The 19,856-nt window shown below is 42.9% G+C and overlaps 1 protein-coding gene across 1 annotated transcript in view; it reads right to left on the bottom strand.

Annotated features, from left to right (window-relative positions):
• PROX1 (prospero homeobox 1) overlaps nucleotides 1–19,856 on the bottom strand; it is a 49,949-nt gene that overhangs the window by 9,316 nt on the left and 20,777 nt on the right. The window contains exon 4 of the mRNA XM_056356930.1: nucleotides 18,949–19,143. Coding sequence (XP_056212905.1) covers nucleotides 18,949–19,143 — 195 coding nt within the window. The remainder of the gene's footprint in view (nucleotides 1–18,948; nucleotides 19,144–19,856) is intronic.

The raw sequence follows: 19,856 nt of genomic DNA on the forward strand, positions 1-19,856 counted from the left end.
ACTATTTCACTCCTGGGTTTGCATGTGCAACTACCATGCCTAACCATTTGGATTAGCACTGTGGGGGAGTGCTTTGTTAAAAATACTCAGCACAAACTATTTCTATGTGAGTAAAAGTATAGTTCCAATGGCTTGAAAGTTGGACTCGAGTAAGACCTAACTCTTCCTTCACACAGAAGCGTACACACTTGCAGAAAGTGATACGCTTTAAAAATACTTGTTGAATTTCTTTTCAAGGAAAACATTACCAAAAAGGCAGCGTTTTTTGGGAAGGTGAGGGCAGATCCTCAGCAGGTTTAAGCCAGTGTTGCTCAAGGAAGATCAGTGAAACAATGCTAATTTTAAGCCAACACAGGGGATCAGGCTTCCTTTTCTGATGGCATGCAAGGACTTTAAAAATCACTGTTGGGAAGGAGGGCACGTTAGAAGTAACCATGTGTCTCAAGTTGGTGGCTAATCACTGGCCCTTCACTGTTTTTCTCATTACTAGGTTGTCTTGTATCTTGTATCTTTTATCAATTAATTCATTTCTTTTTTGGGTTGTGCAGCAAAGACTTCTTCTCCCTTCCCTCCCATTCCCCTCATCTCCTCCCCTCCCCGAGCCCTCCTCCTCCTACTCTTCCCAGTTGCTTTACCTTCAAGGATGATTTGTTTTATTAAACTGACTGTCCCCAGCCTCTGCAGTACATAATAAAAGCCTGACATAGCAGCCTGCCTGCCTTCTGTGTCCTGCAGATACTCATCATAAGTGTCAGGACATACCAAGGTTAGCGGTCACTGGAAGTGCGCTCGCTGGCTCAAGCCTTGCCAAACATGCTTGGCAGCTGAATGAATGTCACAGAGAATAGAAGGGGAATTACAAAGGTTAGAAAGAAGACAGCCTCTCTCTCTCTCTCTCTCTCTCTTTTTTTTTCTGGAGATATATAAGCTGATTTTTCACACTTCTGAAATAAACATCAGCTCATTCACAGTCCCTTTCCAGCACCTAAATCTCTCCCATTGTCAAGCAAATGTTTAATTTCTACCCAAGCCTTATTTCTTCATTAGCAAAATAAGATGCTTAATTCTCTCTTAATAGAAAAGGGGAAAACCACCAAACCCAAATGACAAAACAAGTCACCAGTCTGCTCAAAGATTTATATGTGTATTTCATATCATTAATCCTATTGAGGGTGGGCTTCTTTACAGCTAATCTTTTAAACTTTCACGAATTCTTGCTTAAGTGGTAAATCTAGATGATAGAAAAAGCAATACAGATGTAAAGATCACAGAATTGTGAAAGTCAAGTTAAAAACGATATTCCAGAGAATTGTGTTTTGGTTTTTTACTATAAAAGGGCAATAAAATGCTGACTGTAAGAAGACAATGTCAAGGAGAAAAGGGTATTGGTATTTTGGATACTCTTGACTGCTCGCCTTGGAGAGAGAGTTATTCTTGTCACAAACCCTTTTGTCTGCATCTGCTGACTGCTTGCCTGTAGCCAGCAGCATACTTTAACTGTTTTGTCACCTCCTAACATCACATGCATCAGCTGTTGTGCTTTTGTTACGGGTATTGTAGAGCTAATCCACTGTGGCTGTTCTACTGTGCAGTAAATAAAACAGAAACTGCTTCTCAGACAATTCTGCATGAATATTTCAGATGGCTTTTACAACTCTGATTCACAAAATAAAATACCCACCCCCCCAAACTAGACTCAGATGCCTCAAAGCTAATTGCATGCAATGACTTCAGGCATCAGAAACAACTGTTTTACTTGGATAAATGAATAGCAGACCTTTCTAAAGTTATTCTTTAAAAATACTAGACATACTTCTTTCCTTCCAACTTTACCTGTGTATAAATCTTTTATTTAGACTATTTCTGATTTTTGGCAGTGGCAACTTTGAAATATTTTGTGCCAATAAAACACTTAAAACCTCTTTGAAATCTTTTTTTCCAGAAGTGCAAGAGTCTGGGAAGATTAGTTTACTTTCACTTGGGCATCAAATAATTTTAAGCATAGAAGTAATTTCACAAAGTTCCTAAACTTCCCCCCTTCAACTTTCCTAGAACAGGGAATAAAATATTTACTCAGTAGTTCATTTTCTGCGGCCAATTGCTACACTGTCCTAAAGCAGGGTGGCTTTGAGCATGTTCACAGGGGCAACGGTAGCAAAGCCCAGCGTGAGGCCTGAAGCAGAAAAGATACCCCAGGAAAGGAGACAAACAGGTGAAGTACTTTACCGAGCATTCATTCACCCTTGTGCACACATGATTCCTCTAAACAAACTCTCCTACCCCTGCTGTTTGTTAAGTAAATATTGATCAAGGAGAGACATATCTCCTGACAGCAGTAGCACAAGCTGGGGACTTGTTCTGCAGACAGAGTGGACTTAAATGGATAAACTCAGATGCTTTAGGAAGGCCACACAGAGATTACTAGATAAAAAGGCAAGAAGTCAGAGCTGGCTTTCCTTTCCCCTCTGCAGGGGGTTGGGACTTGGTTATGTGGAACCTCAACGATAGAAAGAAAAGTCATCTGTTCCCAAACACAGTCTTATAAAGCGAGAAGCCTGCGTCTTAAGTGCCCGAATGACTTCCTATTTTTCTCCCTTGCCAGCTGATGCATTAATATTGCACACAGTAAATAGGGAGTTTAAGTCCCTCTCCTTGAGCACATGTGGGAGGCTGCCAAGGGGCAGCACCTCAGCAGTCTAATTTTCACTGCCCCATTGGATTCAACAGAGGGTTTACATCCCCTGCGGATGGTCCACTTCTGATTTTGCTGGGCTAGGGCACACGTTTTCCTCAGAAGCACTTTTTTCCCACTCATACTCCAAATTAGTGGTTCACTCTGCTGAATGTGGGATAAGGTACACACTGCCCTACATAAGGGTGCCCAGTTTAGGCTGGCCGTTGGTTCTCATAAGCGGATGGTGAAGATTTATTAGACGGATGTGTCTAATGGTAGTATAGCTGCAGAAACCAGTAGCAAAATTGTCAAGTCATTAGCGGCTGTGATTTCTTGTAAAATTTCACCAATAGGTAACAGCAACTTTATTTCAGTAAACTACCAAAAGTTGGGTGGACAGGAGAGGTAAGGCAAGTGCTTGTTGCAGCAGATTTTTAAGCACCTCTCAGAGATCAGATCAAAAGCCGCCAAACCACGCACACGGCAACCATAAAGCTATTCACCTTGTCTGGAGGGGCAGAGGGAGAGGATTAGATGTTAATTTTCAGTGCAGGGTCCCATGTTTAGAAGTACCAAGACCAACGCAACCGTTCTAATATTGTAACAGTGTCAGACAACTGCTTGGCTGTAGCACACAAATCTGAAGATCCTTCAGACAGGGACAGCTGGGCTAAGCTCAAACCCTTTTCTCATACGATGTCTAATCTGCGTTAAACTTCAGCTACATTTGTACGATTAGGCTGGCCAGAGCGTACCTACAGACTTTGCCTGCCGTATTGTGCTGGAGTCTGATAGTGTGTTGTATTACTAATGTTCCAAGAGTAAACACACTTGTAGGAAACAGCTATAGTTCAAGGCTGCACTTTAAAAAAAAAAAAGTTTCATCAGTCTTAGCAAAGGAACAAACGGCAATAACACTCTGTATCATATTTTACAAAGCTTCAAAAGAACAATGTCCCGTTGAGTGAAATTCAGTAGCATTCTGTAAACATTAATTTAAGGAAATCAATAGGCTCTGTGAGCTAAAGCCATATTGCAAGATAAACTGGCTGGAGTGCTACTTTGTCAAACAGATTTTAGTTTTCTCGGCTAGATAAAGACGGTTTCAAAATGGGGCAACGTGTTGCAACCAAGGTTTGAAAACTATGTGGCCTTCAAACAGTCTGCTTGTTCCTACTACAAAGCTGGATAAACATACTTTAAAAATGATAAGATTGGGCCAGGATTGATTTTACTTTCAAATTTTATATAAAGTAGAATTCTTGGTGAGTGTGTGCTTGGATTTTTTTGATCCTAATTAAGAGCAGAAATATACAAGTGCAGAACAGACAGCTCAAGATATCAGGCTGCCAGGAGAGGTTAAATTATTTGGAGGCAGGTTTCTTGTTTTGGGGGGTGGGGTGGGGGTTTGCAATTGCAGGACGTGGATTTAAAAAGTCTTTATTCATGTTGACCCGGTGGGCAACAAGTCGCCTTGCCAAATAGGAAAGCCAAAATCTCTAGTGGACTTAGGATCAGAGGTCTTCAGCTGGTGAAAGCTGTTCATGTTGCAGGGCGCAAGGTCGTGGTAATGGGAGGTAAACAGGTTGGAGGGGGTGAGAGGGAGAAGCTTCTAGCTGGATGATGTAGACAGTAGCTATAGAGAGGGACTCTGCAGGGAGCCTCTTAACCCAAGGATAAGGTATAAACAGCATCTATTAGACAAGTGATGGAGAACCTCTCCAGGATGATGAGCAAGTCCACTATAGGGGGACCAGTCTCACCATGGGTAGCTCCAGGTCTAGCTTTAATATGTGTGCACAGCGGTCTGCACCAGCACAAGCACAGAAACAGCAGAAGAGATTCAGGGGAAATACTGCTGAGAAAACCTCATACAAAGTACAAACTAGATGTGCACAGGCATCCCCCACCGCCAGTCAGGGTAAGGTGAGCTTTGCTGGCCCGGTGCAACCCTCCTAAAGGAGATGCTTGAGAAACTCCACTTGCATCACCCACGCACAGCCCTGAGCCCCTTCCTCACACGAGGAAGATTTAAGCCTGGAGGCTTTGGAGGCAAGCTGGCACCTAAGCATTTATTCCCATAGCCGCCACAGCCTGTCATGAAGGAAACCTACCGAGGACAAGCCCTTCCCCATCCCTCCCTACCCGTAAGACACTGCATCAGAGCAATGCTGGGATCAAGCCAGCAGTAACACAGTGAGGCACCACACTACTTCTGAAGCCACTTCTCTGTGGGCTTGCAGGGAGGCTGGTGACACTGGGACCAGTCCCTTCCTTGCATGCATCCCACCGAGCCAGGAACCCCCCTGCTTTAATGAAGAGGTACAAGGCACCTATCCACTGGGCCCTCTGCAGACTAGGAACCTGCACAATTAGCAGCTGCAGGCACGGATCTGCTGTTGTCTCCAGGATAACGCTGCCCTGAGCAGCACTGCCCTGCCATCGGTTCTCCTGTGCTCATAAGGGCAGCGTCTGCAATACCCCTTGCTGGTGTCCTGGCTGCTGCCACATTTATCCAGCCCATCACCTCCCCTCATACACATGCTCTTTTCCCTAAGCGCAGCGAGCTGCTGCGTGGGACCATCTTAGCGCTGTGAGTTGGTGTGGCAGCATATCAAGCAGGAGGCTTTGGCTTCTACACAGGAATTGGAGGCAGGTTTTGGAGTAAGTTGCTACACTTTCTGGCGCGAAAGCCACGGCAGCATATGGCCCAATGTTCTCAGTTTAAGTCTGACACTTAACATTATTTAACAGTTTCTGTGTTAGGTGCTTTATAAGGTAAAGGAAATTAACAATTTTCAGCTAATTAGATCACTCAATTGGCTGAACATCCTGGACACCTCTTAGAAAAAAACAGGTTGGCTCAGGCAATGGAAAGGCTAATGCCTCTTCCATTATCACTTATGAGGAGAGAGAAATAGTTGGAAAGGATGCTTTTATTTTAAAAACACAAATGAAAAATACCTCAACTATTGGATGCTCCAGTAAACACACTTTTCTCCCAACCACCATCTTTCTAGAGAGTGGGGCGTCAGTTTGCCCATCACCACATGTGTCCCAATCCCCCTGGCTACAGCAGTAGCTCTCTGGTGCCACCACGATCTGCATTTATTGCCTTCGGGTTTCCTCTCACCACTCCTGCCACACAAATCTGTTAAGAAATGATTTTTTTAAAAAAAGAAAAGAGGGACAAGAAATTGGGTGGCCGTTTGGGATGATCCGCTCTCCCACTGTAGCACACAAAGAGAAGCCCACTCTTTTGGGACAGCACTAACAGCAGCACTGAGCCTGGTGTTTGGGAAGGAAAAAGCATTAGCCCAAGTCCGGCTCAGAAGAGAAAAATTAGGAAAATAACAGAAGTTTCACACTGCATTTGCTGTAACACTGTAACTTTTTAACTCTTTGTAAAAAGCTGGAAAACACATGCCCCTCAAATGACTTAAGAATGTATTTTAAGTGTTAGTTTGAAGTGAAGCTGAGATCCCTTATCCCTTGACTAGAGTCTGGGGCACTAGTAATCTACTGCTGGCTTACTGTTATCTCCTCTGCCGAGCTCACAAAGAGGAGAGAGAATAGGCATGGCTCTTACAAGGAAAAAAACCTGACAGTAGGGATGCTAAGATGCCTGATGATATCGGGGAAGTGAAAGTGGTAGTGCAGTGAAAATGGATACTGCATGATACATTAGATTTAATCACTTGCATTTCAATTAAGCTTTTCCACAAATAAAGATTGGGAAGTACTCCGCAGGCTCCCTGCGCGGCTGGAGCGCCAAGCGCCGTTGGTGCTGCGTGCCCCGGCTGGACGCACACAACAGCGCTTCTGGGGCTCACTCAGGCTGAACCCCCTCTTCTGCCTCCCGGGGTTCTCCCTGTTAGGACCCATCTTCCCATTTCACAGTATGTGTGAGGCATCCTGCACCGCACACGTCACGGCATCGCCAGCACCCCTGTAGGATCCTTGTCCTGGGACTGCTGTGCCCATGGTTCAGGGGGTGAGCCTATCCACCACAGAAACACAGCTACTCTCTCAAGCAAACACAACAGCCTTAACAGGCTAGTTTTTAAGCACAAAACTTGGTAAGACTTGAGAGTAGAGTGGGTTAAAACAAAATAAAAAGACTTTTTGTTTTCTATTTATTTAGACTTTTTGCACCTTGAAATTCAGTTCTCCCTTTCCCCGTCCTCAAAAATCATCAATAGCATTTTACTGGGGAGATGATTATCAAATTTCCTTTTCTGCCTTACTGATGGATTAGAACTGCATGAGATGTAGGGGCTTCTAATGGAAACTCTGATTGCCCTTAACTTACTGCATTGCCAGTGGCACTGCTGCAGAATGGAAAAATCACTAAGGCTCCTACAGCTTATGATAGTTGGGTGTCTAGTATGTGTTGGGAAATGTAAGGAAGAAACACAGGAGGGGTTACTGTCACACCCCAGATGCTGTCTCATACAAAAACTGAAGGAGAAATAAAACTCGTAGACAAGAATAGTCTAACTTTAACTCAGTCCCATTGTGATGAAATGCAATCTGCTACAAGAGGCTGCCTACAATGCCAAGCGGCATATTATGTACCCTGCTGCCAAAATTCTGGCAGGTACCGCATACAGGCGCCCACAAAAAACCTGTCCAGAAAAGTGAGTACAAGGATGACCACCCAATTCTGGCTCTGCTGCAGGAACAGCAGACAGGTTATTGCATACTCTCCTGGACACATCAGCCAGCTGGGAATGTGATGTGTTACTCAGAAGGACCGGGAGGTACAGCCTGGACTGTGATAAGCAGGTGTGTCTCTCACCAGCAGTAAGTCTTCTGCTTTCATGGTGTACTTCCATGCATAAAAGAGCTGGGCAGATAGAAACTGCTGGGTAGACCATGGATATAGAGGAAAACTGGTTCATAGAGCTTGTAGTGTGCAGGGATTTATTTATGTTCAGCAGAATTTGACCCCATAGATGAACCATTAACACTGCAGTAGAAGTGATAATGAAAGGTTTATAAATCTAGAATACATCTTATATATATAAAAACATCATAAAAGTTAGCAAACATCTGTAATTGGTGTTGCTTGCTCTTGCACTTTCTTCCCATCTCTCTGCATTGCAGACACCTTTGTCTTCTGTGTCTGGCCCTGAAAAGCTCCACCTGTGCTCTCTCCCTCCTCAGTTTGTATGTGCTGGGGTGGGGGGAGCGTGGAGGGAGGTAGGGGAGAGGGATGGGAAGCAGGTGGTGTTTAATCAGCCTGGCAGGGAAAACAGGCAGTCACCGGGGTCCTTTTGGGGGTGTCATGAAGGTGGTAAGCGTGCCCCCTGGCAGCAGGGTACCTCCTTTCCTCTTTCCCAAGGCAGAGTAGGGGCAGGGGAAGGAAACTGCATGGTTATGGGTGAGGGGTGTTGCAAATGAAGCTCAGGTGCCCCCTGATTAACTCTCACCAACCTCCTCCCAATGAAACCACGCTTTTATGGGCATCTGGAGCCCATCGTGATGGGATAAACTGCTCCATCTATTCCACTCTGAGCCATGCAGCTAGACAAACTGGCCTACAAACACCCAGTTAAAAGCTTCAGCACAGGACCTGCCGGGGACTGGTGAGCCTCGCAAGCCTGTGGGGTCAGAAGACGAAGTCTTACATCCTAATGGACTGAGCTCTCTCTTATTTGACTCCTCCTTATCCCTTGCGGAAGGAAATGGTGCGACTCCAGACGGTGCTGGATTAGATAACCTCGAGGCTGGGCCTCCTCTGATGGAGCCAGCCCTCTCTGCAATTGCATGAGATAAGCCACTTCGGCTTCCCCCTCAGCATTGATACTCAGCAGTTAAAGGGCTTTTATTTGCAACGTTGATTTCCCCTCTCCCCTCTAAAAACTTTCTGAAGTTGTAGATTACTACTGCTTTAAATGCATTTATGCGTCTACGCCACTGTTCTCCCCTAAGTCCCAATCAATGCAGCAGCCTTTCTGCTTAGCAACAGAGATCATGCCACCCTGGTCTGCTGCTCTCTACAAAGCCTCTCCATTAACCACAGAAACAAGTTCAAGGCCACATCTTTGAGCACTCTGGACCACCACCTGGACACCGCTTCTTCTGATGGCACATTTCCACTAGAGCCTTGAAACTGCCCCCCCCCCCCCCCTGCAGAGGGCAGTTCATGAGTCCCTCCGGTAGCACACAAAACGAGGCAGAGCCTGGCTGCGTACCTTCCCCCTGTGCAGATAAGAAAGATGAACCTTGCCCCTTCCAGATCTGCAGGGAGAAATCATCTCCAACATGTTGATTACCTTCAGCCAGACCTTCTGGCTGTCCCCCTCTCCCTCTCGCCCACCCACACGTGCATGTCAGGAGGGCGCCAGGCTCTTTCTCTGCACTGTGAAATCCAGCTGCACTCTAGTACTGCAGGTGATGGGCTCGGTGTAACTACAGAAAGTGACCCAGTACTCTGAAGACTCCCTCCCTTTTGGACCAAACAATATTTCCTAACTTCACTTCTTGTGTTACTAGTATCGCTTCAATAGGATACTGAACCATGACTGCTTCACCTCCCAGGTTATCTCTCTCTCACGCAGGCGAAGGACACACAGTTCTCATGCACCCCTGCAATATTCTGCTGTTACTTCCTCACAGCCTCAGTATTTCAACCTTACAGATTGAACTGTCTTTGAAAACAGTGTTCCCATTGCACTCCACACCAATGCTGGAAAGTCTCTGCGCTGCCACTGCTCTCTCAGCCCAGGGTTACCTGCTTTGAGAAAGGGCAGGACCCCAGAAAGCTGGCCCAGCAACCAGCATGGGTCACAATACTGCTAAACCTCTCCCATGGTTTCCAAAAGTTATGACAGTTTGATAATTCACATTATGAAAGCCTGACTCCTGTCCATTTTAAAACACACTGAAGATATCACGCAAAGAGTGTTCTGCATGAGGGTGACCTATTCAACGTCCTATAGGACAGGCGATCCTATCTGAAAGACTTCTGCTAAAGTCAGTCACACAGCACTGACCCCGCACCGTGAGATGGTATCGCCTAGGACCTCCTCTTTTGGCAAGTGCACCTTACAAAAATAAAAACAACGCCCCACTCCACCCCACACCCATAAATACGATGGCTCTGTGGCTCCAAATCCAGGTCTGCATTTAATTTCTAGTTGTAAAATAAACAAATGAAACTTTTTTCCAATTAACATTTAACATATATTCACATACTTGACTGTACAGTAATACAACAAAAGACAGCTCTTCAGCTGGCACAGATTAATTAGTTGCAATGATTGCTGGAGCTGACTTACACCAGAAACTGAGAATCCAGCCCAGAATTTAGTTCAGTGTCACGGAGAAAAAGCATGGGGTGTGTGCGATGCAAAAGGAAAAATCTTACAAAGCTAGTAAGCTAGCCCACTATTTCACATCTTTCTGGTAAGACATCTATATAGAACAGCTTAGATAGAGTTTAGAAGATCAAACATTTTCCTCAATTTTCACAGTACAAAATGTTCTATGTCTTTTTAATGTGAGACATTAGAACAGGATATAAGAAATTTCAGCCGATCAGGTCTTGTGAACAGCTACCCTCCTCCTTCACTAAACAGTGCTGCTTCTCCGAAAGTTCTGAGTGAGAAATTTAGCTATGTCCTCTAAAAGAAATTAAGGAAGTCTGGAAGAAACATGTGCAACTTGCATGTTACCCGTTACTACAACTAGGATTTATTAAATTGTAAGAGAAATCACTGGTTTCTTTTCCTTTTCTTTTTTCCCCCTCTTTTTTTTTTTGCAAACACCACATTTTAAATTTAACTGCCTAGCCTAATGAACTCTATATGCAGGATGAATGAAAAAGCCTTTCAGCTTATGAAGGGTAAGACTTTACATGAGTGAGGGACAACATGGGTTAAAATTCACCTTGCTTCTCACTCCTCATCTACGATGGATTTTTGGAGAACGACAGACATCTGGAAATCAGTTTTACATAGAAAAATAGAAAACAGGGAAGAACTAGGAAGATGAATAAAGGCTCATCACAGACACAAAAGACCAGAGCAAAAAGAAGCTTGGATTTGGGTATTCTTGTCTGGCAAGGAGGCAGGCAGTAAGGCTAATGAAGCATTTGCGATATGGGACGTATGCCAGCGTAACAAAGAAGATGTGCATCAGCTCTGCAGATGTGCCAAAGCCCCCAGAGCAAAATAATGACATAATCACCATCAGTGTCACAGACCAGACTGTACACAAGGTGACATGGGAGAGAATAAATAAGAGTCTTTAGAGGCCTATACTACACACACGGGAAGGAATAGCCATTCCTCACAACTGCCACAAGAGAGTGGCGAGATGTTGGGTATAATGTGTGCAGCTAGCAAAAGAAACCTTGAATTGTGCAAGGCTAACACACTATAAATTGGTGCTTTTCTCGATCTCCAGTTGACGTTTCAATTCCCACTACCCCTTGTTGAATGCAAAATGAAATGGCAGTAGGAGTCGGAAGAGTTTGCCAAGTTTTATTTTGTTTTGTTTTTTGTTGGTTTCTTCTATTTTTTTTCTTTTCTTTTTTTTTTTTTGAAGGGGGTTGGCTTTTTGCGAAGAGGATGGGGCAATAACGATGAGTACTGGTAAATAATTGTAAAAGAAAAAAAAACAAACCAAAACACCCAAAACAAAACACAGCACACCACCACTACAAGCACACATGCGCACAGGCAGAGAAACCCAACACCATTCAGCTGGAACAATCCTAGGATTCCCCCAAAGCAAAATTAGAAACAAACGAGGACGGGTTTTGCTTTTTTTTTGGGGGTGTGTGCTTTCTGGTTTGCTGCTATCCATGAACTAAACCAGGAAAAATCCCACTAAAATATTTTTCCACGCTAAAAGACAAGATTACATTGATTTTATTGATCAGTAATAAAACACCGCTTAGGGCAATTTAGTACTTAACATGTTATTTGCGGTGGGGAGTAATCTGAAAAGCTCTGAGTAGCCTTAAATCATTTCACAACAGCTCTTCCTGCATAAAAGCGAGTGTTCGCCTCTGTACAGCTGTGTGATTTTGTGGTATATTTTTTTACAGGACTTTTGTCAATTTTTAAAGGGAACATCTGTTTGATAAAGTAGAACAACACTGGTAGTAATCCACAGGCCTAAGTGGGCAAACTGTGAAAGAGCAGGAGATGTGCTGAAGGCGCCAACAGGACTCTTGCAGAAGGAAGGCTCAAGTACGTAATTGTTTGCAGGATCTGGCCCTACAAGAGGAGCTCAGAAGAACAAAGCACTTGGCTTCACCAATGTCCCTTTTCATTGCTTCTAATGAAAGATTCATAAGAATAACTTTAATTTTTTATGATCTTTTTTTGCATTACTGTATTAGCTGCATCTACTTTGTATGCAATTTCTTCTTAAATACAGAAAACCTGTCTCAAAATGCCAGGCATAATAACTTAATCAGTACAGTAATTGATCCTGATTATTGTGTGGTCCTTCTCAACAGCAAGGAAGTGAACTGGAGCCCAAAAAATGTTTTATATGATTATTCCTTTTCACTGCAAAGTGATGTATTTATGAAGAATGCAGGGAAAGTTCTTTTTTATTTTTTTAAAGATGAAAAAAAAATATTAAATCCTCCCTAATTTTCTAGTTAAACTGTTCAGTGGAAGAATGATTGTATTTGTCCTTTTTGGCTTCGCCCAATTAATTGGAGCAGTAACATAACGATTGTTAATAAACAGCTCTAATTTGAGTGTACTTCTTGCCTATCTCCTAACCGCACCATATCTTTGTTTTGCGTATCATCAGGGAAAACAAGGAAGCATGTATATAATTTTGTTCTGTTGTATATGAAGTTTAATAATTATGCCACAGAGGATTCTAAATTAATCGCAGAAGACACAACATTATTAATAATCTGTTTAGCAAACTCCAGCATCTTTGCACTTTGATGTCAGGAGCAAAGACAGTATGAACTGTGGCAATTTTTTAAATTGGGTGAGTGTTTGTTTCTGTTACAGCTTATACCAATGTTTTCTTTTATGCTTTTTCTACTGTTCACCTTTCTTCCCTCTAAGAAAAATCCCCCACAAAAACAAATCACAAACCAAACCCACAGAACTACTCAACAAACAAGTCTGTGCTTATTTGGGTGCCTTTCGATCAAAGCTGACAGATCGAATTTTTCATTTATTTACCAAAGTTTCATTGCAGCCATTCTTCATAATTACAGCAGCCTTTTAATTTTTTTTTCTTCCCTTGAATAGGAGAGAAGGGGTTCTGAGAAAGTTTTTAATTAGCTAAATAGGTCTGTGTAATCTAGATGAAATAAACACGCCCGTTTGAAAGGGTTGTTAGAACTTTTCCAGCCATTTAATCCATAGATGGCTGAACACAATGATACCTTCCACAGAAAGCTACAGCCACCATCAGCAGCTGTTAGAAGAGAGCTTGCTCCCTGCTCCTATTGATAACCCTTTGTGGAATGAAGAAAAAGAGCTGAGGGAAGGAGAACTGAATGTCAGACAATAGACATCGCTATACACACTGTCTCTGAACTTTCCTCATCTCTGAAGGACAATTAATTATGAAGGCCTTTGGGGTAGGTCGAAGCAAGGGAAAACCTACTGCTGGCCCAGCACTCCAGCCGCTATCTCTGTGTTTGTTAAATGGTTGTGCCTGTTGGGGAACCAGAGTAGCAGCCACCAAAATAGCCAATAGATCATTTAGGAAAAAAGAGCAAAAGATTTTTTTTATGTGTGTCTGTCCTTGTATAATTCTATTCTCACTGTGAAATCATCCATACACAAAACACAAGGACAATTTTTTTTTTTTTTTTTAGAAGAACCACAGGGTAGGTTACAGTCAGAAACGGCCTCTCAGTGGTGTGTTAAAAAGGATGGTCTTTTCACCAAATCATTTCACAGAGGCAAAACAGACAAACACAAAGAGTTGAGACTTTTTCTCCTACATTAAATAGAGTAACTGATAAGGTCAGACATATGATACCTAAAGACATGAATCTGTGAACTCTTGAAGTCAAAGGACTTCTCTGTGCAAAGGAACAATCTTTCAAAGGAAATAGATCATAGAACTCCACTGAATCCCCTTTAAACTTTATGAAGCAGGAGGAGAAAAAGCTCTAAGTAGGGAAGCTTGACAGAAGAGCCTTGAACTATTTTCTGAAGGAAAGATGAGACCCTCCCTAGGCTGCCACAAAACATCTTTTTTTTTCTAAAGGCTCTTCTGAACTTTGATATGTGCCAAGACACCGCTATTGAAAGCTGTATAATTATGTGCTATAGCCACTGTAGAAAATGCTTTGTTCACCACAACAAAGAACAATAAGCAAAGTAAAGTGACATTACACTGTATCTTTTTCTTTAAGAATGTTGAGAAAGGTCACGGTATGTTATAACTAATAAAGCTGTTGAGTAAGGAAGTTTAAAGTTGATCTTGCTGTGCTTAAATGTAACCCAATGACAAAAAGGCAGAGGGAACTAAAATTGTAATGACATTAAAAAATAGATCATATATCAATGTGCCAACTTCATTATACAAACACCTTGAATCCAAAGGACACAAACAGAAAACCTGAGTGTACTCTTGCAACAGTATTCCTCTCGCAATTCTCTCCCTAATAGCTTCCAACTACAATCTGCAGTTCAACTAATGCAAAAACTGATTAATAAGCATTAATTGATACATGTAATGCACGGACCTTCTATTGCAAGCTGTGGATTTTGTTACTTGACTAAAAACCAGGTTCATTTCCTCTGCAGTTTCAAGGAAAGCGCTGCTGTTTCACAAGAGAACCTCTTCAAAATGAAAAAAAAAAAAAAAAAAAAAAAAAAGGAAAAAGGCCTGAGGGCATCAATTAATCCTGAAACCAAGACTTCTAAGTGAAAAAGAAGTTCCATGTAGACACCTGTGTTTCAGTTTTCCTTCAGAGGGATCAGGACAGTTACGTTTGCTACTCTCAAATTTCCAAAGCAGCTTTACCCTTCTTGCCGCAGTTCACCAGACAGCGGCCTTCTGACTTTGTCTTTAAGAATGCTGAGAACGACGTTGAAACGCTACAACAATAAAGCCCTTGAAGGAGGAAGTATACAGCTGAGAGGAAAAAATGCAAGGAGTTTAATGCTGAAACAAACAACTGTCCCGTTAGGCTGTGGCCACTGCTGGTACCACCAGAAGTGCAGAGACTGCCACGGCAGAGCGGTTTGTAGGGAAAGAGCAATCTCTGAGATGGAAGTTAGCAAGTTATGGACTTGATTTTCACTTCTCTTGACACCACTTTGCACTGCTCCGGTTGTGTAAAGGAGTATTAGGGTGGTAATAAATTCACTTTACGGTGCCTGTGTATTGCAAAACCACTCATAAGTGGCCTTAGTTTAAATAAGAATCAGGTTCAAAGGTTTTAATTCTGCTTTTGATGAACACCAATTCAGTTCAAGATGAATCCCGCAGATTAAACTGGGAAGAATACAGGTTCCTAAAATAAGCACATGAGTGGCCAGAATTTTCGATAATTTAGGATGTCTTAATTTCTGGATGCAGTGCTGCACACACTTCACTTTCAGGGAATGGACCATCGAGGACCTCCTGACAAAGTGGCTCTCATTAATAGATCTCCAGTTGAGCATCCCAAAATGGAATTGGCCTAAAACCATCATCACTTCTGAAAATTTTGGCAGCCAGCATTCCTCTCAAGGGTTCATAGGCCACTTACGTGACTGGGTTATTGCTTAGATTTTATAGGTGATGTTATTTGAATTGTTTTACATAATCTCTTTGATTTTTATGGGACTAACTCAGAGTGCCTTAAGTTAAACAGTCTGCTAAGACTTGAGTACAACTGGTCTTAATTAGGTTTTTCCCACTGGTATGATTTCCCCCTGCCAAAGGCAGAGCAAACTTCTTAAAAATGGTTTTCTCCCCCTTTGAAACGATGACACGTGCCGTAACTAGCGCTATGAAAAGAGGCAATCATCACGTCAAGCCCCACTGTACCAAAACTGCATACAGTGTATTTGTGCAAATAACGCAGCTTGGCAGACGTTTCACTATTGTGATCAATCTCAATAACTATGTCTGCAAAATCGGGTGAGTTCCCGTGAAGCAGCAGGCAGGCTGAGCTCAGAAAGATGGCGTGTGCAGGGCTTGCTTTGGTGCTCATTTGCTCGCTACGCAGAGGAGCGTAGCAAGTGTAAGGAGTAGGCAGGAGGGCATAGAGCGAAATCGCTAGCACAGAGAGAGACCCTAAGACTTCAGAACTAAGACTGAGTTGTTAAATGCCCACAAGGAAAAGGAACAGCATCATGCAGAGAGACATTAATATACACAGAATGACGGTAACTACAAAAAAATGCCAAGGAAACGAGGATGATGGAGCAGGAGTGGGAGCCAAAGCAAAGCTAAAATCCAGGTATTGCTCTCAGGCCAATTTCTTTTGCTGGTGTTAGGTACATAAATTGGGGGGAAAAAAATCTTATTATGGTTTTTAACCATATTTTTATTTTAACTCACAGCATGGTGTCCTGCTTGTTTGAAATCATCCTGCTACTGTGAGCTCTGATGATCTGTGTTGGGATGGATTTTGAAAGAGACTTACGAAATTATTTGGGATTTTGTTTTCTTTTAATGTACAGCAACAATACGTGACTTTAATTATTGCAGCTGGCATTGAAAAGCCTATAGCAACACCACAGATGAGACAGATATCAAGTGGCACAGCAAGCTGTCCTCTCTTTCTGACCAACTTTGGCATTAGTGCTGGGACACTGACATTTGTGGCTCTCATTCACCAGGACAACCCACCTTCTCCCTCCCTGGAGAAATGACTCCAGAGCAGAGAAGCATCTTCACCTTCCTCAAAAAAAATAGTGGGGTTTTCTCCCCCCTTTCAAAACTCAGTTTAAAATTGCTCTGGGCAGCTCAGCACAGGTTTCTCCACCTAACACTACTGCAAAAGAAAGAAATGTGGAACTGGCTACACACATACACACAAACGTGTGCACACAAACCACAGGCAAAGTTGCATCGCACTGGAGGAGGTGTTGTATCTGTCTCTGGCTCACAGCCACAAGGGTACAATGGCAAAGCTAAAAACGATCAGACATGTGGTTTGTTAAACATCTTATTTGACTTTGCTACAAGCTGTCAGTTGCAATGTGCAGGGAAAGGAACACAGTACCACAGATTCCTGAGCAAATCAATGGCACAGCCTGATATGGACCAAATGCACATTTTAGCTTTATCATTTCTTCCTAACAGCCAATTTAGGAGTAGTAAAGTATATGCATGAATTTCACCCAAGAAGAGATAAAGACGAAGGTTTAGGAATAGTAGTGTAGGTGATTTAAGAGAAACAGCATATCAGACTAATCAGAAGATCAGCAAAGCATCACTGAAGTATGAGAGGAAGGAACTTTGATGATGCTAAATATGGCAAATGCTCAGTTTGCTAAATCCTTTTGGATCCAATTTCAACATTACAGTACTTGTCATTTTTGCTTTGCAGCTTGTGGGGGAGGGGCCAGGTATTTATCAGGAAAAGTTACACTGGTTACATTAAAAACTGCACCGTACAGTTTAATGATCTCATAACTGCTGGATCTTCAGTGCAAAACCAAGATTCAAACCTCCTCAAAGTTCTCATTATACGAGATAACACAAGAAAGACTGAGTGAAAGGATCTGCAAATCATTGTCATTTATAACATCTCCTTCCCTCCGTGATGGGGGGAAAAAAACCAACAAGCGGCTCCTTTCCTACCAGCTGCTAGACCACTCGGTAGAGGAGACTGCAATCACTAGCAGTGCTAAACACACAAGATTTCAATTTTCTCATCTACCCGAAAACACCTACATGGTCCCCACAGTTCTTTATTGAAGGAATCCATTTGCATTAACACTGCAACTGATGTTTCAAAAAGGAGTAGTAAGTCCCTGAAATCATTAAAGATACAAGAACCTTTAAGGGCAAAGAACATTTCAACTTAGTGTTTTGCAAATAGAAAAAAAGTTGCTTTGAAAAGAAAAAAAGCTTGAGGGGATTTAAGCACGTTTTGACAGAAAAAAGTTGGTCACAACTTATCTCCTTATGTATTACCTTTTCTTGTCCCGTCTTCAGCTTTTATACCTTGGCATATAGGCAGGGCCACCTCCCAGTGGTGGGAGCCTCCTGTCTTGCCCGTGCCTGAGTACCTAGCAGGGCCAGAGCCCTCAGGAGGGCCTGGGGGGCCACAGCACACCAAACATGAAGTCTGGATGTTGTCTTCAGCTGCAACAAATGGCAAACCCCTCGAGGAACATCCTCTTCTCTCCTCTTTCTTCATCTGCTGCTTCCATGCAACCATTCTACCAGAAAACTCTGCCTGCCCAGAAGAGGGGGAAGGAGCCAAGAGAACCGAGAGGCTTTGCTTGGCACTTTTTTGCATCATCTGAACTTACGTGCTGTGAAAACAAGCACTGCTAAAAATCCCTCAGAAGGATTTTATGCAGGAAAACACCCTCCTTATGCCAACACATGTCACTTTTGCTACAGGAGGGGGCTCATTATGCCACTTGACCCCGAGTGAAAGGTGCAGACAAAAAAAAAAAAAAAAAAAGTAATTAGTACCACCATCACTTTCCCACTCCACTTCACCAAGAGATGGGATTACTCGAGCCTCCCCCTCATGCACACCCTGATCAAATGCATCATTACATCTGACTACCTGAACAATGCAAACTGCCATCCTCAGCAGGGAGAAACACTCTCCCGTGGTATCACCGAGGGTCAGCATGTTAATGATAACAATAGTCTGCTGAGCTACCAGGCTAGCCTGTAAACAGGAATCTTAATCAAAGCCACAAACCCGTTACAGCAGAAAACAGAGAGCATTTACTTCCAGTAGTCATTTTATCCTGCAGCTTGACAAAGCAAATGCATTTTAGTTCTCTAAATCAAATGATAGGAAGCAGAGGAAGGTAACTGCAAGTGTTTGATCATGCAATTACAGAGCTTCAGAAGAGCTGTGAGGTGACTTCTTTCAGTACTGTCCCTCCTAAAGGAAACTTCAAAAAGTTGAAACTAAGAAACTTACCAAAAAAAGTTAAAACTTTTATCTCTTGTTAAGTCCTAGTGAGGCGTAAGTCTCCAGCTACCAGGGCTAAAAAGATCAATTAGCATCATTCAGGGATGTGGAATGCCCAGATTCCACCGGTCACGGCCACAACAAAAAAGTGCATTATTTTAAAGGCAGCCTGGACCACGGAGTGACTCACACACACACAGAAACAAAGATCAGTGCCTACCTCAAAATCATTTGCTTTATTGTAGTGCATGTTCAGGGCCCTGTACAGCTCACAGTCTCTGGTTATAGACAGCTCCTCAGTGCTCGTGACCCCGTCGTTGATGGCTTGCCGCGCATACTTCTCCATCTGAATGTAGTAAAACTCACGGAAATTGCTAAACCACTTGATGAGCTGAGAGGTAATGCATCTGTTGAACTGTTAAATTTAAACAGTAAGAAGGATAAGAGCACTGACATTCCTTCCCCCCCAAGCCCCATTCCTTTCAAAAAGCATTCTTTCCTTCCCTTCCCCACCACCTTTTAAACCCATGTCTCTGTGCTCTGTGTTCCTACTGCGGGGGGTGGGGGTGGGGGGGTTGGAGGGGAGAGAGTGGAGAAAGCAGCTGGAAAGTTATGTTAGTGTATGAGACGAAGGGAAAACATATATGGCCCCAAAGTTCCAGGACAAATAACTGAAAGGTAATGATACCGCATCCAACCATTTTCCAAATCTTTAAAGTAGTCTAGATTTTTTTACCATTGCACCTTCCCTCCTCCCAGCCCGCCATGCTCTCATAATTAAAAAATGTGGCATAACTTACAGGACGCATAAGGAATAGTTATTTTGATGTGTAGGTGTTATAACCACCACAGTGGACTCTGGTATATTTAATTGGCCAGCCCCTTTACACCTTACGCTGACTTAGTGATTTTTACATCAGCTGCTGAGTAAACTGGGAGAACGTGACCTTTTTGCTTCTTTCTGATCATTCTCTGCATGCATCGCAGTTCTATGTGCTCGTGTAGCTATACTATTCCTCTGTCGTGCCGTAAATACTCCTTTGTGTTTTGATGCTACCATTAAAAAACCTTTCCCTCCCCTGTGAATTTTAAGTTTAGTTAATTTGGCTATAAAACAGTGCAAGAGGA

The sequence above is a fragment of the Falco biarmicus genome, chromosome 12, assembly GCF_023638135.1.
Source record: "Falco biarmicus isolate bFalBia1 chromosome 12, bFalBia1.pri, whole genome shotgun sequence".
NCBI classification, from domain to species: Eukaryota; Metazoa; Chordata; class Aves; order Falconiformes; family Falconidae; genus Falco; species Falco biarmicus.